Genomic DNA, 20571 nt, shown 5'->3' with positions numbered 1-20571 from the left:
ACTATACAATTACGACACAAAAGGGCCTATTGTTAGGTAACACTGCCCACCTACTACTGTACAAACATTAGATAACAGCTAATATTGGCACTGACCACGGATGTGCGAGCGAGTGTAGCTGTTTACAAGAATGGGTAAACAGAGGTCATGATGGCAGATGACAGTAATGTCATATCGCCTAAATTGAAAAAAAAATTATGATGCAAAATAACCCAACATTATGTGGTGTTGCCCAGCTTCTACCATATGAACGTTATGCAATGCCCCCCCACCTTTAATGGGTTAAAGAATGCAAGTGGGCCTCTCTAGAAGGAACAGTATTTGAAGACCAGGTTCAAGATTTTTTCAAAAATGCTTGGTTAACTTAATGCTCCTAAAGAACAAGGGAATTTTTACAGTGATATGATTTAACAAAGGAGACCTAGAAGTTAACCTAAATGATGAGTAGAAAGAGAGGCAACATCATAGAGCATATCTTTTTTTTAAGAATGCCTCCCAATCTACATCACCTTGGACAACTCTGGTAAAGATGCTGTAGTTATACTAATAAAAGCCCATCATTTCTTCTCCCATGGCCAATCAAAACTCTCATCAACATCTGTTTTAGTTGTTTAGGTATTTCTGAAACCAAACTCCCTGTGTGCTAATGTCTAACTGATGACATCATGTAATATTTGGTCTTCTTTAAAAGAAGGTTCAGACTAACCTTTAGTTTAGAAAAAATACAGAGATACACTACCATCAACCAATGGAAATGAATGGGGACAGTAGCTTGGTGCCACTTCACCTGTCCAAAAACAAGGGAAATTGGGGAATGGGTCATCTAAAGTCAAGAGTCTGTTTAGGTCAAAGTCTTGTAAATTTTAACAACTTTAACAATAATATCTGCACAGAGAATGTCATAGGCCTAGGTGGGTTACTGCATTTTTTGAATAAGCATCTACTTAGCACAAATTTCATACTGGTAGCAGGTGGCAATTTTTAATTGATGCACTTGATTTTTGTTAAAATGACAGTGCACTGACTTCTAAATCCCACTGAGTAAGAGCCCTATCAAATGCTCATAGAGCTTTGTCTGTAAGTAAGAAAATTAAGAAAGATTAGAAAATTCAGATGTTTGAAAAAGGTACAGTATGTGCAATACACATACAGGTCAACCCTGGTTCCATAGGGGTTGGTGTTCCTCAAAAGTGCAACCCCACATACGCTGACTGAAAGCAAATCCATTTTTCCAAAAGGAACCTAGGTAAAAAGACCTACTACATTCCTTATGACTTAACCTGGTAAATGTTTTTATGATAAAAGACTGAACTTGATACACAATGCATTTATATACATGAATGATATTCAATAAAAAGTAAAGTATGAGTAACAAAAAACTCACCAGATATGGATTTGAAACTTACACACAGAAGTAGGGTGAGGTAGAGGGGTAATTGGTGAGTTGGGTAGATGAAGGGGCAGGATCAACTTTAGATGAAACTGTTGTATATGATAAATGGTAAATATACTCTTGCAGTTTCTCTTACTGTGAAATTTGATTTTGAAGATTTCATCCAGGCTCAACAGACTTTCTTTTCTTTTGCTATGTCTTTATAACATATATTGTTCTTACATGGGAGGTATGCCAAACACTCTCCCAGCATCCACTTCTCATTCACCAGCATCTAAATAGGCCATAATACTTATGTTCGATTCAAATGTAATGAAGTGTAATGCTTTTTCTTAATTTTTGTTACAAGGTTCACTACCATCACTTTTTGGGTCTTTTTTTAACTCATACTTGAGGGACTACAGCTGAGAAGGTACTCCATACAGACACAATAACAGCATAAGATCTGAGGATGGTACAGCATGGAATGCAACTAAGTTCATGTTTATATCACAGAGCAAAATAGTTCACTTAGCATTCAAGTCAGTCTACAGTTGCATCATCATGACATTAGCACTTGAAAGTGGAACCTAGTAATATAAAGCCAAATCTATGTTCCTTAACTGATAAAGGGCACTAAAGAAAAACAGTATCACTAGGAACAACGTTGTATGAGACCTGTCTCAACTGCATCTAATAATATATGTGTACTCATTACCTACATTGTCACTTTCAACATCAACTTCTTCTTGCTTTAGCACTCATGACCAAACATCACAATCTTTTCATCTTGCCTGAATATCAATACTAAGTCATGAAGGAATTTTCTTTACCTCTGTCATTTCAAGTTTAATCTTCTACTCTAAAACCACTATTAACTGTTACCAGTTTCATTCCACAAAATCGCTTGGACATCAGACAATTCTAGCATTAGATGTAACTTGGAAAATACCTTGCCACCTTATACAAAGCTACATATTTGCTGTCAGAATATAGGATGCATGCATTATGGAATCTTCAAAAAATTAAATACATGAGTCCATGAAGGCTCAAAAGTTAACACTAAATAATGAACACCTAATTCATATTGAAATAATGTGATAAAATGACTATGAAATGTGAAAAACAAATACTTGTGTTTGTCAGCAGTTTAAGAAATATATTTATCAGTACTTACCTCTCGGTAATGTTTAGTGATACAATCAAATAAAAATCGAGATGTTTCAAATGGATGGCAGCGAATGAAGGGCTCTAAATTCACACTGGCATTCTCAAACCTGACTAGTGTGAGCCCCATTTTCCTCTTTATGTTCTTGAGCTCCGGACTTAATTTCTTTGAAGTAAGAACACTGAGCCTAACTTGCTTGAGCTGCAGTTCAAGATTAGTAAAGTAGTATCTGAAAACAAATAAAATATGAAATATTCATAGTAGAATTCCTTTTAAAGTTATGTGAAAATTTTTGTTTTGTACCAACTTACCCCGACATGTGTCTCAACCAATCAGGGTACATTTAAATATGAGTGAAAAGTTTTTATCGAGGATGTAAGGCATGTGTACGTGTAGGAAGAGAGGAAAGTGATTGGTTCTCAGTGAATGTAGGTTTGCGGCAGGGGTGTGTGATGTCTCCATGGTTGTTTAATTTGTTTATGGATGGGGTTGTAAGGGAGGTAAATGCAAGAGTCCTGGAAAGAGGGGCAAGTATGAAGTCTGTTGGGGATGAGAGAGCTTGGGAAGTGAGTCAGTTGTTGTTCGCTGATGATACAGCGCTGGTGGCTGATTCATGTGAGAAACTGCAGAAGCTGGTGACTGAGTTTGGTAAAGTGTGTGGAAGAAGAAAGTTGAGAGTAAATGTGAATAAGAGCAAGGTTATTAGGTACAGTAGGGGTGAGGGTCAAGTCAATTGGGAGGTGAGTTTGAATGGAGAAAAACTGGAGGAAGTGAAGTGTTTTAGATATCTGGGAGTGGATCTGTCAGCGGATGGAACCATGGAAGCGGAAGTGGATCATAGGGTGGGGGAGGGGGCGAAAATTTTGGGAGCCTTGAAAAATGTGTGGAAGTCGAGAACATTATCTCGGAAAGCAAAAATGGGTATGTTTGAGGGAATAGTGGTTCCAACAATGTTGTATGGTTGCGAGGCGTGGGCTATGGATAGAGATGTGCGCAGGAGGATGGATGTGCTGGAAATGAGATGTTTGAGGACAATGTGTGGTGTGAGGTGGTTTGATCGAGTAAGTAACGTAAGGGTAAGAGAGATGTGTGGAAATAAAAAGAGCGTGGTTGAGAGAGCAGAAGAGGGTGTTTTGAAATGGTTTGGGCACATGGAGAGAATGAGTGAGGAGAGATTGACCAAGAGGATATATGTGTCGGAGGTGGAGGGAACGAGGAGAAGAGGGAGACCAAATTGGAGGTGGAGGGATGGAGTGAAAAAGATTTTGTGTGATTGGGGCCTGAACATGCAGGAGGGTGAAAGGAGGGCAAGAAATAGAGTGAATTGGAGTCATGTGGTATACAGGGGTTGACGTGCTGTCAGTGGATTGAAGCAAGGCATGTGAAGCGTCTGGGGTAAACCATGGAAAGCTGTGTAGGTATGTATATTTGCGTGTGTGGACGTGTGTATGTACATGTGTATGGGGGGGGGGCCATTTCTTTCGTCTGTTTCCTTGCGCTACCTCGCAAACGCGGGAGACAGCGACAAAGTATTAAAAAAAAAAAAAAAAAAAAGAAAGAAACTACCTAAAAGAGGCTCACTGCTACATGCCTCTTAAACATGAACCAATGTGATCTCTGATAAATATGAGTATATAATGTATTAAGAGTAAATGTGAATAAGAGCAAGGTTATTAGGTAAAGTAGGGTTGAGGGTCAAGTCAATTGGGAGGTAAGTTTGAACGGAGAAAAACTGGAGGAAGTGAAGTGTTTTAGATATCTGGGAGTGGATCTGGCAGCGGATGGAACCATGGAAGCGGAAGTGAATCATAGGGTAGGGGAGGGGGTGAAAATCCTGGGAGCCTTGAAGAATGTTTGGAAGTCGAGAACATTATCTCGGAAAGCAAAAATGGGTATGTTTGAAGGAATAGTGGTTCCAACAATGTTTTATGGTTGCGAGGCGTGGGTTATGGATAGAGTTGTGCGGAGGAGGGTGGATGTGCTGGAAATGAGATGTTTGAGGACAATATGTGGTGTGAGGTGGTTTGATCGAGTAAGTATTGTAAGGGTAAGAGAGATGTGTGGAAATAAAAAGAGTGTGGTTGAGAGAGCAGAAGAGGGTGTTTTGAAATAATTTGGGCACATGGAGAGAATGAGTGAGGAAAGATTGACCAAGAGGATATATGTGTCAGAGGTGGAGGGAACAAGGAGAAGTGGGAGACCAAATTGGAGGTGGAAAGATGGAGTGAAAAAGATTTTGAGTGATCGGGGCCTGAACATGCAGGAGGGTGAAAGGCGGGCAAGGAATAGAGTGAACTGGATCGATGTGGTATACCAAGGTCGACGTGCTGTCAATGGATTGAATCAGGGGATGTGAAGCATCTGGGGTAAACCATGGAAAGTTCTGTGGGGCCTGGATGTGGAAAGGGAGCTGTGGTTTCGGGCATTATTACATGACAGCTAGAGACTGAGTGTGAACGAATGGGGCCTTTGTTGTCTTTCCCTAGCGCTACCTCGCACACATGAGGGGGGAGGGGGATGTTACTCCAAGTGTGGCGAGGTGGCGATGGGAATAAATAAAGGCAGACAGTAAGAATTATGTACTTGTGTATATATGTATATGTCTGTGTGTGTATATATATGTGTACACTGAGATGTATAGGTATGTATATTTGCGTGTGTGGACGTGTATGTATATACATGTGTATGGGGGTGGGTTGGGCCATTTCTTTCCTCTGTTTCCTTGTGCTACCTTGCAAACGCGGGAGACAGCGACAAAGCAAAATAATATAATAAATAATATAATGTATTACGGAAAAACTTGCAGTTGCTACCCATGCTGAAGAAATAAGATTTACCCTCAAAGATTTACAGTTCCCCTTGTTCTCACCTAAATTCATATAGTTTCTTCCCTTTGCATAACAGAAGCAAAGGTTCACACTGAAGCCCCATATCTTACCAAATTTCTATATCTTTATGTCGATCTATTATCTCTTAACAGCATTTACATAGGGTGAATCAAGTGCATTCAGTTTTCCAATTCACTCTAAATCATCCTTGACTTAAGCTTAGTCAATGTGATACGTAAAACATGGACTACTATGCCTAAATAAGCTTTTTTAACTTGTGTATTAAGTTGATCTGTCAAGTGAGACTAGATTCTCCATTCACATTTATCTCTACCTTAAAACACTTTGAACTAGATGGATAAGAGTATGTTTGGTAAACCATTCACATTACATATTAGACCAAAACTAGATTATGCTTTTCAAGTCTGGTCACCATACCTACAAATGATTACAAAGTTTAATTAACAGAGTTCACAGAAAGGAAACTAAAATGGTACCTGATATAACCCTTAAACATTGGCAATCATACATGCTTGATTACCTAGGGTACACCACGAATAATGCTGAGGTAAGCAAGCAGGCTGGCAGCAATCAACACCAGCAGGACCCTTAAAAGTATCACAATGGAACTCAGAGAAGATAAATTTGAGCAAAAAAGTTATGGAACAAGTAAGAATTCACTGCTGATACCATACATATGACCAACAAAGAAAGAAGAAAATTGAAATAAATGTAAAAAATCTGGACATCATCATAATTGAGAAACTAGAATTCAAAGAACATGCTGAGAAGATAGCACTATCTAACAAAGCAACGAGAAGTAGGATTTTGACAACTTTTTACACAAGACTCAGAAACCTATTGATGAAAATGTTTTATGTATACATGCAAAGAAAAACTGAATAATTCTGTATTACTTGGTTGCCAACAAAACAGACAAAAAAGAGAATTCTGAGGCTCTTCACAAGAAAATAGAGAGGATGGTACATTTGAACTCCCATGAAAGGTTAAAAGAACTGGGATTACACTATATAGCCTGGAAAGAAGCAGAAAAAGATATACATTATGATAGTGAAAGAGAAAAGAGGGGCATTTGGACGATACTCGCAAGAAAGGAGTGCAAATGACTGGAAGGAGGTAAATAACGTACATAAGACAAGAGAACAAATGGGAACATTGGTGAAGGGGGTAAGTGGGGAAGTAATAACAGGTAGTGATGAAGTGAGGAGATGGAGTGAGTATTTTGAAGGTTTGGTGAATGTGTTTGATGAAAGAGTGGCAGATATAGGGTGCTTTGGTCGGGGTGGTGTGCGAAGTGAGAGAGTCAAAGAGAATGGTTTGGTTAAAAAAGAAGTTTGTTAAGTATTCTTGGGAAATTTTGTGGGAGGGTAATGACTAAGAGGGTGAAAGCATGTACAGAGCATCAGATTGAGGAAAAGAAGTGTGGTTTCCAGAGTGGAAGAGGATGTGTGGATCAGCTGTCTGCTTTGAAGAATGTATGTGAGAAATACTTAGAAAAGCAAACGGATTTGTATGTAGCATTTATGGATCTGGAGAAGGCATACAATAGAGTTGATAGAGATGCTCTCTGGAAGGTATTAAGAATATATAGTGTGGAGTGCAAGTTGTTAGAAGCAGTGAAAAGTTTTTATCGAGGATGTAAGGCTTATGTACGTGTAGGAGGAGAGGAAAAAGATTGGTTCTCAGTGAATGTTGGTTTGCAGCAGGGGTGTGTGATGTCTCCATGGTTGTTTAATTTGTTTATGGATGCAGTTGTTATGGAGGTGAATGGAAGAGTTTTGGAAAGAGGGGCAAGTATGCAGTCTGTTGTGGATGAGAGAGCTTGGGAAGTGAGTCAGTTGTAGTTCGCTGATGATACACCGCTGGTGGCTGATTTGTATGAGAAACTGCAGAAGCTGGTGACTGAATTTGCTCTCTCAACCACACTCCTTTTATTACCATAGATCTCTCTTACCCTTTCATTACTTACTTGATCAAACCACCTCACACCACATATTGTCCTCAAACATCTCATTTTCAACACATCCACCCTCCTCCGCACAATCCTATCTACAGCCCAAGCCTCACATCCGTATAACATTGTTGGAACACCTATTCCTCCAAACATACCCATTTTTGCTTTCTGAGATAATGTTCTTGCCTTCCACATATTCTTCAACACTCCCAGAACTTTTGCCCCCTCCCCCACCCTGAGACTCACTTCCGCTTCCATGGTTCCATCGGCCGCCAAATCCACTCCCAGATATCTAAAACACTTTACTTCCTCAAGTTTTTCTTCATTCAAACTTACCTCCCAATTGACTTGTTCCTCAGCCCTACTGTACCTAATAACCTTGCTCTTATTCACATTTACTATCAGCTTTCTTCTTTCACACAGTTTACCAAACTCAATCACCAGCTTCTGCAGTTTCTCACCCGAATCAGCCACCAGCGCTGTATCATCAGCGAACAACAAGTGACTCACTTCCCAAGCCCTCTCATCCACAACAGACTGCATACTTGCCCCTCTCTCCAAAACTCTTGCATTCATCTCCCTAACAACCCCATCCATAAACAAATTAAACAACCATGGAGACGTCACGCATCCCTGCCACAAACAGATATTCATTGAGAACCAATAGCTTTCCTCTCTTCCTACTCGTACACATGCCTCACATCCTCAATAAAAACTTTTCACTGCTTCTAGCAACTTGCCTCCCACACCTTATACTCTTAATACCTTCCACAGATCATCTCTATCAACTCTATCATATGCCTTCTCCAGATCCATAAATGCTACATACAAATCCATTTCTTTTTCTTATGCCTTCTCTAGATCCATAAATGCTACATACAAATCCATTTGTTTTTCTAAGTATTTCTCACATACATTCTTCAAAGCAAACACCTGATCCACACATCGTCCACCACTTCTGAAACCACAATGCTCTTCCTCAATCTGATGCTCTGTACATGCCTTCACCCTCTCAATCAATACCCTCCATATAATTTCCCAGGAATACTCGACAAACGTATACCTCTGTAATGTGAACACTCACCTTTATCCCCTTTGCCTTTGTACAATGGCACTATGCATGCATTCCACTAATCCTCAGGCACTTCACCATGAGCCATACATACACTGAATATCCTCACCAACCAGTCAACAATACAGTCACCCCCTTTTTTAATAAATTCTACTGCAATACCATCCAAACCCCCCCGCCTTGCCAGCTTTCTTCTTCCGCAAAGCTTTCAGTGCCTCTTGTCTGTTTACCAAATCATGCTCCCTGACCCTCTCACTTCGTACACCACCTTGACCAAAACACCCTATATCTGCTACTCTATCATCTAACACATTCAACAAACCTTCAAAATACACATTCCATCTCCTCATATCACCACTACTTGTTATTACCTCCCCATTAGCCCCCTTCACCAACGTTCCCATTTGTTCTCTTGTCTTACGTACTGTATTTACTTCCTTCCAAAAAATCTTTTCATTCTCCCTAAAATTTAATGATACTCTCTCATCCAAACTCTCATTTGCCCTCTTTTTCACCTCTTACAACTTTCTCTTGACCTCCTGCCTCTTTGTTTTATACATCTCCCACTCATTTGCATTATTTCCCTGCAAATATTGACCAAATGCCTCTCTCTTCTCTTTCACTAATAATCTTACTTCTTCATCCCACCACCCACTACCTTTTCTAATCTACCTACCTCCCACCATTCTCATGCCACTAGCATCTTTTGTACAAGCCATCACTGCTTCCCTAAATACATCCCATTCCCCTCCCACTCCCTTTACATCCTTTGCTCTCACCTTTTTCCATCCTGCACTCAGTCTCTCCTGGTACTTCTTCACACATGTCTCCTTCCCAAGAAAACTTACTCTCACCACTCTCTTCACCCCAACATTCTAACTTCTTTCCAGAAAACCTCTACAAATCTTCACCTTCACCTCAGACATCCCTCCAGTTGCACCTCTCATGCACATTAACATCCAAAAGTCTCTCTTTCACACGCCTATCAATTAACACATAATCCAATAATGCTCTCTGGCCATCTCTCCTACTTACATATGTATACTTATGTATATCTCTCTTTTTAAACCAGGTATTCCCAATCACCAGTCCTTTTTCAGCACATAAATCTACAAGCTCTTCACCATTTCCATTCAGAACACTAAATACTCCATGTACACCAATTATTCCCTTAACTGCCACATTACTTACCTTTGCATTCAAATCAACCATCACTATAACCTGGTCTCGTGCATTAAAACTGCTAACACACTCACTCAGCTGCTCCCAAAACACTTGTCTCTCATGATCCTTCTTCTCATGCCAGGTGCATAGTCACCAATAATCACCCATCCTCCTCCATCCACTTTCATTTTACCCATATCAGTCTTGAGTTTACTTTTTTACACTCTATCACATACTCCTATAACTCATTTCAGGAGTAGTGTTACTCTTTCCTTTGCTCTTGTCCTCTCACCAACCCCGACTTTACTCCCAAAACATTCCCAAACCACTCTTCCCCTTTACCCTTGAGCTTTGTTTCACTCAGAGCCAAGACATCCAGGTTCTTTTCCTCAAACATACTGCCTATCTCTCCTTTTTTCTCATCTTAGTTACATCAACACACATTTAGCACCCCACTCTGAGCCTTCGAGCACTCCCTGTGTGACTCCTTCTTCTGTTTTCCTTTTTAGAAAATTGAAATACAAGGAGGGAGGGTTTCTAGCCCCCCGCTTCCATCACCTTTATTTGCCTTCTACAACACACGGGAATGCTTGGGAAGTATTATTTCTCCCCTATCCCTAGGAACAAAATAATAATAATAATAATAATAAAATAATAAAATAATAATAATAATAAATAATAATATCCCTGGGGATAGGGAAAAGAATACTTCCCACGTATCCCTGAGATGTCATATAAGGTGACTTAAAGGGAGGGAGCGGGTGGCTGAAAATCCTCCCCTCTCGTTTTTAGTTTTCCTAAAAAAGGAACAGAGGAGGTGCCAAGTGAGGATATTCCCTCAAAGGCACTGTCCTCTGTTCTTAATGCTACCTCGCTAATGCGGGAAATGGCGAAAGTATGAAAAAAAAAATTAATAATAATATTGATAATAATAATAATAATGGTTCAACCTCTGGCTATGGAAAAAAGGAAATGTATAATTTATTTACACAAACGTCAATAGCAGTTCTCATCAATTTAACCACTGTACAATAAGCTTCAATGTCTAAGCTACACTTTTCTCCAATTTCACTATTTTCCTTCACATTTTCAATTGTGTCTGAAGGTTCTACTTCAAGAGTGATTGTTTTTCCAGTAAGGGTCTTCACATCTTGGTTACAATCCACACACATTTTAGGCACCCCACTCTGAGCCTTCGAGGAGGATGCTTCTATTATCAACTAAGTTCTGTTCTTACTTTGGAGTATTTTTCCATCTCCTCTGCTTGACCGATAAAACATGCCGGGGCACAGGACACAACTTTTTTTTTTGTTTTAGAAGTAATGGTTTCATCACATTCTGTATGTGCCTCTTCTGCTTTAAAACCCAAGTCCCCTCTAACCTTGTTAATAAATCCAGATTTTTATTACTGTCACCAAAATCATTCATTTTTTTTCATTCATTCAAGCTAGAATTTCAGTTTTCTACATTTTTTCTATTTATATATTATGTATTGTGTGTGTGTGGGTTATATGTGCGAGTATGTTTTGTGTGTATGTTTATATGGTTATATAACTTATTTATCCCTGGGATAGGGGTAAAAAGAATACTTCCCAACGTATTCCTCGCGTGCCCGTACAAAGCGACAAAGGGGGGGAACGGGAGCGGGGGGCCAGAAATCCTCCCCTCCTTGATTAACTTTCTAAAAGGGGAAACAGAAGAAGGAGTCACGCGGGGAGTGCTCATCCTCCTCGAAGGCTCAGAGTGGTGCCTAAATGTTGTGTGGATGTAACCAAGATGTGAAAAAAGGAAGATAGTAGTATGTTGAGGAAAGGAACCGGGATTTTTTTGGCTCTGAGGGGAAACGAAGCTCAAGGGAAAAGGGGGAAGAGGGGTTTTGGGGAATGTCGGGGGAGTAAAGTCAGGGTTAGTGAGAGACAAGAGCAAGGGAAGGAGTAGCAATACTCCTGAAACAGGATTGTGGGAGTATGTGATAAAGTGTAAAAAGTAAATTCTCGATTAATATTGGGTAAAATGAAAGTTGATGGAAAAAGGTGGGTGATTATTGGTGCATATGCACCTGGGCATGAGAAGAAAGATCAAGAGTGGCAAGTGTTTTGGAGCACTGAATGAGTGTGTTAGTGGTTTTGATGCACGAGACCGGTTATAGTGATGGGTGATTTGAATGCAAAGGTGAGTAATGTGGCAGTTGAGGGAATAATTGGTATACAGGGGTTTCAGTGTTGTAAATGGAAAGGGGTGAAGACTTGTAATTTATGTGCTGAAAAAGGACTGATGATTGGGAATACCTGGTTCAAAAAGCGAGTATACATAAGTATACTTATTAAGTAGAGGGGATGGCCAGAGAGCGTTATTGGTTTAAACGTTTTAAATGACAGGCGTGCAAAGAGAGACTTTTTGGATGTTATGTGCTAAAGGGGTGCAACGGAGGGATGCCCTGATCATTACTTGTGGAGGCTAAGGTGAAGATTTGTATGGGTTTTCAGAAAAAAAAGATGATGTTGGGGTGAAGAGGGTGGTGAGATTTAAGTGAACTTGGAAGGAGACCTGTGTGAGGAATACCAAGAAAACTGAGTACAGAATGGAAAAAGTGAGAACAATGGAAGTAAGGGGAATGGGGGGGGAATGGGATGTATTTAGGAATCATGATGATGCGCAAAAGATGCTTTGCATGAGAAGAGTGGGAGGTGGTTGATTAGAAAGGGTAGTGAGTGGTGGGATAAGAAGTAAGAATTTGTAAAGAGAAGAGAAGGCTTTGGGCGATTTTTGCAGGAAAAAAATGCAATTGAGTGGGGGATTATAAAAAAAGAGACAAGGGCAAGAGAAAGGGGCAAGAGGTGAAAAAAAAGGGGAAATGAGAGTTGGGGGGAAGATATCATTAAATTTAGGGAGAATAAAAAGATTTCTGGGAAGGGGGTAAATAAAGGGGTAAGACAAGGGACAAAAGGAAAATTATGAAGGGGGAAATGGGGATGATAACAGTATGGTATGTGAAGGAATGGAGTGATATTTGAAGTTTTAAAAGGGGGTTTTTATGAAGGGGCAGATAGGTTTTTGGTGGGGGGTGGCAAAATATTTGGGGAAAATATTTGGAAAAAAAGGAAAGGTAGGAAAGCTTTGCGGGAAGATAAAGCCGCAGGGGACAGGTTTATGGGATTGCATGGAATTTTTTAAAAAGGGGGTGACTGATTGTTGATGGGTTTGGGAAGGGTTTTTAAATTATGTAACTCATGGGGAGGGCCTAGGGTTGGCGGGAAGCGTGCATAGTGCCATTTACAAAGGGAAAGGGGGAAATATCTCAAAATTACAAGGTATAAGTTTTTGGTATTTCCCGTAAATTTTATGGAGGTATTATTGAGAGGGTAAGCATGTACAGACATCAATTGGGAAAGCATTGTTTCAGAATGTAAGAGTGTGGGGGTTTTCTTTGAAAAAAGTATTTAAAATACTTAAAAAGCAAATGGATTTTTTTTCATTTATGGGTCTGAAAGCAAATGATAGAGTTAAGAGATCTCGTGAAGGGATTAAGAATAATGGTGTGGGGGGAAAAATTTTAAAGCATGAAAAATTTTACGAGGGGTAAGGGATTTTACTGTAGGAAGAAGGAAATATTGGTTCCATGAATTAGGTTTGCGGGAGGGGTTGTGATTCTCCATTTGTTTAATTTGTTTTTGGGTGGGTTGTTAGGGAGTAAATCAAGAGTTTTTTGGGAAAAAGGGGGAAGTATGAATCTTTGGGATGAAGAGCTTGGGAATGATCATTTTTGTTCCTGATGAACAGCGCTGGTGGTGATTCGTGGAAAACGCAGAAGCGTGACTGAGTTTTTTGGGAAAGTGTGTGGGAAAAAGAAATTAAGAGTAATGTAATAAAAAGGTTATTAGGGACGTAGGTTGACAATCAAATGGAGTATTTGAAAAAGGGGAAAAAACTGGAAATGAAGTTTTTAGATATCTGGGAGTGGGTCTGGCGCGGATAACCCGGAAGCAAGGGATCATAGGGGGGGGGGGGGCGAAAAATTTTGGGGCCTTGAAAAAAAGTTTTGGAAACGGAACATTATCTCGGAAAGCAAAAAATTTTTTTGAAGGGAAAAGTGGTTCCAACAATGTTGTATGGTTGCGAGGCGGGGGCTATGGATAATTTTGTGCGCAGGGGATGGATGTGCTGGAAATAAAGATTTTTGGGAGGACAATGTTGGTGTGAGGTGGTTTGTTTGAGTAAGTAAAAAAGGGTAAGAGAGATGTGGGGAAATAAAAAAGCGTGGTTGAAGAGCAGAAGAGGTGTTTTGAAGGGTTTGGGCACAGGGAAGGGGTGAGTGGGGAAAGATTGACCAAAGGATATATGTGTGGGAAAGGTGGGGGGAACAGGAGAAGAGGAGACCCAAATTGGAGGTGGAAAGATGGATAAAAAAGATTTTGTGTGTTTGGGGGCCCCTAAAACAGCAGGGGGGTGAAAGGGGGGAAAGGGAATAAAAGTAAATTTGGAGCATTGGTATACCGGGGTTGACTCTGTCAGGGGATTGAATCAGGGCATGGGGAGCGTCGGGGGTAAACCAGGGAAACTGTGTAGGTATGTTTTTTTCCCTGTGTGGACGAAATGTATATACATGGGATGGGGGGGGTTGGGGCCTTTTCTTTCTCTTTTTTCCTTGCCTACCTCGCAAAGTGGAGACAGGAAAAAGTAAAATTTTAAATTTAAAAAAAATTAATAAAAATAATAAAAAATAATAATAATAATAATAATATATTATAATAATAAAAATTCTTTTTTTTTTTTTTTTTTGTTTTGGGCGCTGTCCCCCCCCGCGTTTGCGAGGAAAACACAAGGAAACAAAAACAAAGAATGGGCCCAAACCCCCACCCCCAACACATGTTTATACATACCCCAACACCCCAAAATTTAACATACCAAACAAAACTTTCCATGGTTTACCCCAGCGCTTCACATCCCCCTGAGTCAATCCACTGACAGCACTAAACCCCCGGTATACCACACCCGACCCAAATTAAATCTTTTCCCTTTGCCCCCTTTCCCCTCCTGCATGTTCAGGCCCCGTTCACACAAAATCTTTTTCACTCCATCTTTCCACCCCCAAATTTTGGGTCTCCCATTTCTCCTCGTTCCCCCCTCTGACATAATACCCTTGGTCAATCTTTCCTAAACTCATTCCTCCATTTTGCCCAAACCATTTCAAAACACCCTCTTCTGCCTCTCAACCACCTCTTTTTATTTCCACACATCTCTCTTACCCTTACTTTAAACAACTCGACAAACCACCTCACACCACACCTTGTCCTAAAAACATCTCATTTCCAGCACATCCATCCTCCTGCGCACAACTCTATCGATAGCCCACGCCTCGCAACCATAAAACATTTTTGGGAAACCCAAATATTCCTTAAAACATACCCATTTTTGCTTTCTGAGATAATGTTCCGATTTCCCCACACATTCTTCAAGGCTCCCAGGATTTTCCCCCCCCTCCCCCACCCTATAAATCCACTTCCAATTCCATGGTTCCATCCGCTCCAAATCCACTCCCAGATATCTAAAACACTTTACTTCCTCAAGTTTTTCTTCATTCAAACTTACCTCCCAATTGACTTGTTCCTCAGCCCTACTGTACCTAATAACCTTGCTCTTATTCACATTTACTATCAGCTTTCTTCTTTCACACAGTTTACCAAACTCAATCACCAGCTTCTGCAGTTTCTCACCCGAATCAGCCACCAGCGCTGTATCATCAGCGAACAACAAGTGACTCACTTCCCAAGCCCTCTCATCCACAACAGACTGCATACTTGCCCCTCTCTCCAAAACTCTTGCATTCATCTCCCTAACAACCCCATCCATAAACAAATTAAACAACCATGGAGACGTCACGCATCCCTGCCACAAACAGATATTCATTGAGAACCAATAGCTTTCCTCTCTTCCTACTCGTACACATGCCTCACATCCTCAATAAAAACTTTTCACTGCTTCTAGCAACTTGCCTCCCACACCTTATACTCTTAATACCTTCCACAGATCATCTCTATCAACTCTATCATATGCCTTCTCCAGATCCATAAATGCTACATACAAATCCATTTCTTTTTCTTATGCCTTCTCTAGATCCATAAATGCTACATACAAATCCATTTGTTTTTCTAAGTATTTCTCACATACATTCTTCAAAGCAAACACCTGATCCACACATCGTCCACCACTTCTGAAACCACAATGCTCTTCCTCAATCTGATGCTCTGTACATGCCTTCACCCTCTCAATCAATACCCTCCATATAATTTCCCAGGAATACTCGACAAACGTATACCTCTGTAATGTGAACACTCACCTTTATCCCCTTTGCCTTTGTACAATGGCACTATGCATGCATTCCACTAATCCTCAGGCACTTCACCATGAGCCATACATACACTGAATATCCTCACCAACCAGTCAACAATACAGTCACCCCCTTTTTTAATAAATTCTACTGCAATACCATCCAAACCCCCCCGCCTTGCCAGCTTTCTTCTTCCGCAAAGCTTTCAGTGCCTCTTGTCTGTTTACCAAATCATGCTCCCTGACCCTCTCACTTCGTACACCACCTTGACCAAAACACCCTATATCTGCTACTCTATCATCTAACACATTCAACAAACCTTCAAAATACACATTCCATCTCCTCATATCACCACTACTTGTTATTACCTCCCCATTAGCCCCCTTCACCAACGTTCCCATTTGTTCTCTTGTCTTACGTACTGTATTTACTTCCTTCCAAAAAATCTTTTCATTCTCCCTAAAATTTAATGATACTCTCTCATCCAAACTCTCATTTGCCCTCTTTTTCACCTCTTACAACTTTCTCTTGACCTCCTGCCTCTTTGTTTTATACATCTCCCACTCATTTGCATTATTTCCCTGCAAATATTGACCAAATGCCTCTCTCTTCTCTTTCACTAATAATCTTACTTCTTCATCCCACCACCCACTACCTTTTCTAATCTACCTACCTCCCACCATTCTCATGCCACTAGCATCTTTTGTACAAGCCATCACTGCTTCCCTAAATACATCCCATTCCCCTCCCACTCCCTTTACATCCTTTGCTCTCACCTTTTTCCATCCTGCACTCAGTCTCTCCTGGTACTTCTTCACACATGTCTCCTTCCCAAGAAAACTTACTCTCACCACTCTCTTCACCCCAACATTCTAACTTCTTTCCAGAAAACCTCTACAAATCTTCACCTTCACCTCAGACATCCCTCCAGTTGCACCTCTCAGCACATTAACATCCAAAAGTCTCTCTTTCACACGCCTATCAATTAACACATAATCCAATAATGCTCTCTGGCCATCTCTCCTACTTACATATGTATACTTATGTATATCTCTCTTTTTAAACCAGGTATTCCCAATCACCAGTCCTTTTTCAGCACATAAATCTACAAGCTCTTCACCATTTCCATTCAGAACACTAAATACTCCATGTACACCAATTATTCCCTTAACTGCCACATTACTTACCTTTGCATTCAAATCAACCATCACTATAACCTGGTCTCGTGCATTAAAACTGCTAACACACTCACTCAGCTGCTCCCAAAACACTTGTCTCTCATGATCCTTCTTCTCATGCTCAGGTGCATAGTCACCAATAATCACCCATCTCTCTCCATCCACTTTCAGTTTTACCCATATCAGTCTTGAGTTTACTTTTTTACACTCTATCACATACTCCTATAACTCATTTCAGGAGTAGTGTTACTCTTTCCTTTGCTCTTGTCCTCTCACCAACCCCTGACTTTACTCCCAAAACATTCCCAAACCACTCTTCCCCTTTACCCTTGAGCTTTGTTTCACTCAGAGCCAAGACATCCAGGTTCTTTCCTCAAACATACTGCCTATCTCTCCTTTTTTCTCATCTTAGTTACATCAACACACATTTAGACACCCCACTCTGAGCCTTCGAGCACTCCCTGTGTGACTCCTTCTTCTGTTTTCCTTTTTAGAAAATTGAAATACAAGGAGGGGAGGGTTTCTAGCCCCCCGCTTCCATCACCTTTATTTGCCTTCTACAACACACGGGGAATGCTTGGGAAGTATTATTTCTCCCCTATCCCTAGGAACAAAATAATAATAATAATAATAATAATAATAATAATAATAATAATAATAATAATAATAATATCCCTGGGGATAGGGGAGAAAGAATACTTCCCACGTATTCCCTGAGATGTCATATAAGGTGACTTAAAGGGGAGGGAGCGGGTGGCTGAAAATCCTCCCCTCTCGTTTTTAGTTTTCCTAAAAAAGGAACAGAGGAGGGTGCCAAGTGAGGATATTCCCTCAAAGGCTCTGTCCTCTGTTCTTAATGCTACCTCGCTAATGCGGGAAATGGCGAAAAGTATGAAAAAAAAAATTAATAATAATATTGATAATAATAATAATAATGGTTCAACCTCTGGCTATGGAAAAAAGGAAATGTATAATTTATTTACACAAACGTCAATAGCAGTTCTCATCAATTTAACCACTGTATCAATAAGCTTCAATGTCTAAGCTACACTTTTCTCCAATTTCACTATTTTCCTTCACATTTTCAATTGTGTCTGAAGGTTCTACTTCAAGAGTGATTGTTTTTCCAGTAAGGGTCTTCACATCTTGGTTACATCCACACACATTTAGGCACCCCACTCTGAGCCTTCGAGGAGGATGCTTCTATTATCAACTAAGTTCTGTTCTTACTTTGGAGTATTTTTCCATCTCCTCTGCTTGACCGATGAAACATGCCGTGGCACAGGACACAACTTTCTTTTTGCTTTAGAAGTAGATGGTTTCATCACATTCTGTATGTGCCTCTTCTGCATTAAACCAAGTTCCCCCTCTAACCTTGTTTAATCCAGATTTTTATTAGCTGTCACCAAAATCATTCATTTTTTTTCATTCATTTCAAGCTAGAAGTTTCAGTTTTCTACATTTTTTCATATGTATATATATGTATGTGTGTGTGTGTGTGTATATGTGCGTATGTATGTGTATGTGTGTGTATGTGTATATGTATATATATACGTATATTATCCCTGGGGATAGGGGTGAAAGAATACTTCCAACGTATTCCTCGCGTGTCGTACAAAGCGACTAGAGGGGACGGGAGCGGGGGGCCAGAAATCCTCCCCTCCTTGTATTAACTTTCTAAAATGGGAAACAGAAGAAGGAGTCACGCGGGGAGTGCTCATCCTCCTCGAAGGCTCAGAGTGGGGTGCCTAAATGTGTGTGGATGTAACCAAGATGTGAAAAAAGGAGAGATAGGTAGTATGTTTGAGGAAAGGAACCTGGATGTTTTGGCTCTGAGTGAAACGAAGCTCAAGGGTAAAGGGGAAGAGTGGTTTGGGAATGTCTGGGGAGTAAAGTCAGGGGTTAGTGAGAGGACAAGAGCAAGGGAAGGAGTAGCAATACTCCTGAAACAGGAGTTGTGGGAGTATGTGATAGAGTGTAAGAAAGTAAATTCTCGATTAATATGGGTAAAACTGAAAGTTGATGGAGAGAGGTGGGTGATTATTGGTGCATATGCACCTGGGCATGAGAAGAAAGATCAAGAGTGGCAAGTGTTTTGGGAGCAGCTGAATGAGTGTGTTAGTGGTTTTGATGCACGAGACCGGGTTATAGTGATGGGTGATTTGAATGCAAAGGTGAGTAATGTGGCAGTTGAGGGAATAATTGGTATACATGGGGTGTTCAGTGTTGTAAATGGAAATGGTGAAGAGCTTGTAGATTTATGTGCTGAAAAAGGACTGATGATTGGGAATACCTGGTTCAAAAAGCGAGATATACATAAGTATACTTATGTAAGTAGGAGAGATGGCCAGAGAGCGTTATTGGATTACGTGTTAATTGACAGGCGTGCGAAAGAGAGACTTTTGGATGTTAATGTGCTGAGAGGTGCAACTGGAGGGATGTCTGATCATTATCTTGTGGAGGCTAAGGTGAAGATTTGTATGGGTTTTCAGAAAAAAAGAGTGAATGTTGGGGTGAAGAGGGTGGTGAGAGTAAGTGAACTTGGGAAGGAGACCTGTGTGAGGAAGTACCAGGAGAGACTGAGTACAGAATGGAAAAAGGTGAGAACAATGGAAGTAAGGGGAATGGGGGAGGAATGGGATGTATTTAGGGAATCAGTGATGGATTGCGCAAAAGATGCTTGTGGCATGAGAAGAGTGGGAGGTGGGTTGATTAGAAAGGGTAGTGAGTGGTGGGATGAAGAAGTAAGAGTATTAGTGAAAGAGAAGAGAGAGGCATTTGGACGATTTTTGCAGGGAAAAAATGCAATTGAGTGGGAGATGTATAAAAGAAAGAGACAGGAGGTCAAGAGAAAGGTGCAAGAGGTGAAAAAAAAGGGCAAATGAGAGTTGGGGTGAAAGAGTATCATTAAATTTTAGGGAGAATAAAAAGATGTTCTGGAAGGAGGTAAATAAAGTGCGTAAGACAAGGGAGCAAATGGAAACTTCAGTGAAGGGCGCAAATGGGGAGGTGATAACAAGTAGTGGTGATGTGAGAAGGAGATGGAGTGAGTATTTTGAAGGTTTGTTGAATGTGTTTGATGATAGAGTGGCAGATATAGGGTGTCTTGGTCGAGGTGGTGTGCAAAGTGAGAGGGTTAGGGAAAATGATTTGGTAAACAGAGAAGAGGTAGTGAAAGCTTTGCGGAAGATGAAAGCCGGCAGGGCAGCAGGTTTGGATGGTATTGCAGTGGAATTTATTATAAAAGGGGGTGACTGTATTGTTGACTGGTTGGTAAGGTTATTTAATGTATGTATGACTCATGGTGAGGTGCCTGAGGATTGGCGGAATGCGTGCATAGTGCCATTGTACAAAGGCAAAGGGGATAAGAGTGAGTGCTCAAATTACAGAGGTATAAGTTTGTTGAGTATTCCTGGTAAATTATATGGGAGGGTATTGATTGAGAGGGTGAAAGCATGTACAGAGCATCAGATTGGGGAAGAGCAG

The 20571-nt window shown here is 40.5% G+C and overlaps 1 protein-coding gene across 1 annotated transcript in view; it reads right to left on the bottom strand.

The window, feature by feature from the left end:
• Positions 1-20571, bottom strand: part of Vps13D (vacuolar protein sorting 13D) — a 772012-nt gene that overhangs the window by 124451 nt on the left and 626990 nt on the right. The window contains exon 65 of the mRNA XM_071670877.1: positions 2550-2769. Coding sequence (XP_071526978.1) covers positions 2550-2769 — 220 coding nt within the window. The remainder of the gene's footprint in view (positions 1-2549; positions 2770-20571) is intronic.

Source organism: Panulirus ornatus, chromosome 16 (genome assembly GCF_036320965.1).
Source record: "Panulirus ornatus isolate Po-2019 chromosome 16, ASM3632096v1, whole genome shotgun sequence".
Taxonomy (NCBI): domain Eukaryota; kingdom Metazoa; phylum Arthropoda; class Malacostraca; order Decapoda; family Palinuridae; genus Panulirus; species Panulirus ornatus.
The sequence above is the reverse complement of the archived record's forward strand: the minus strand, read 5'-3'. Positions and strand labels throughout refer to the sequence as shown.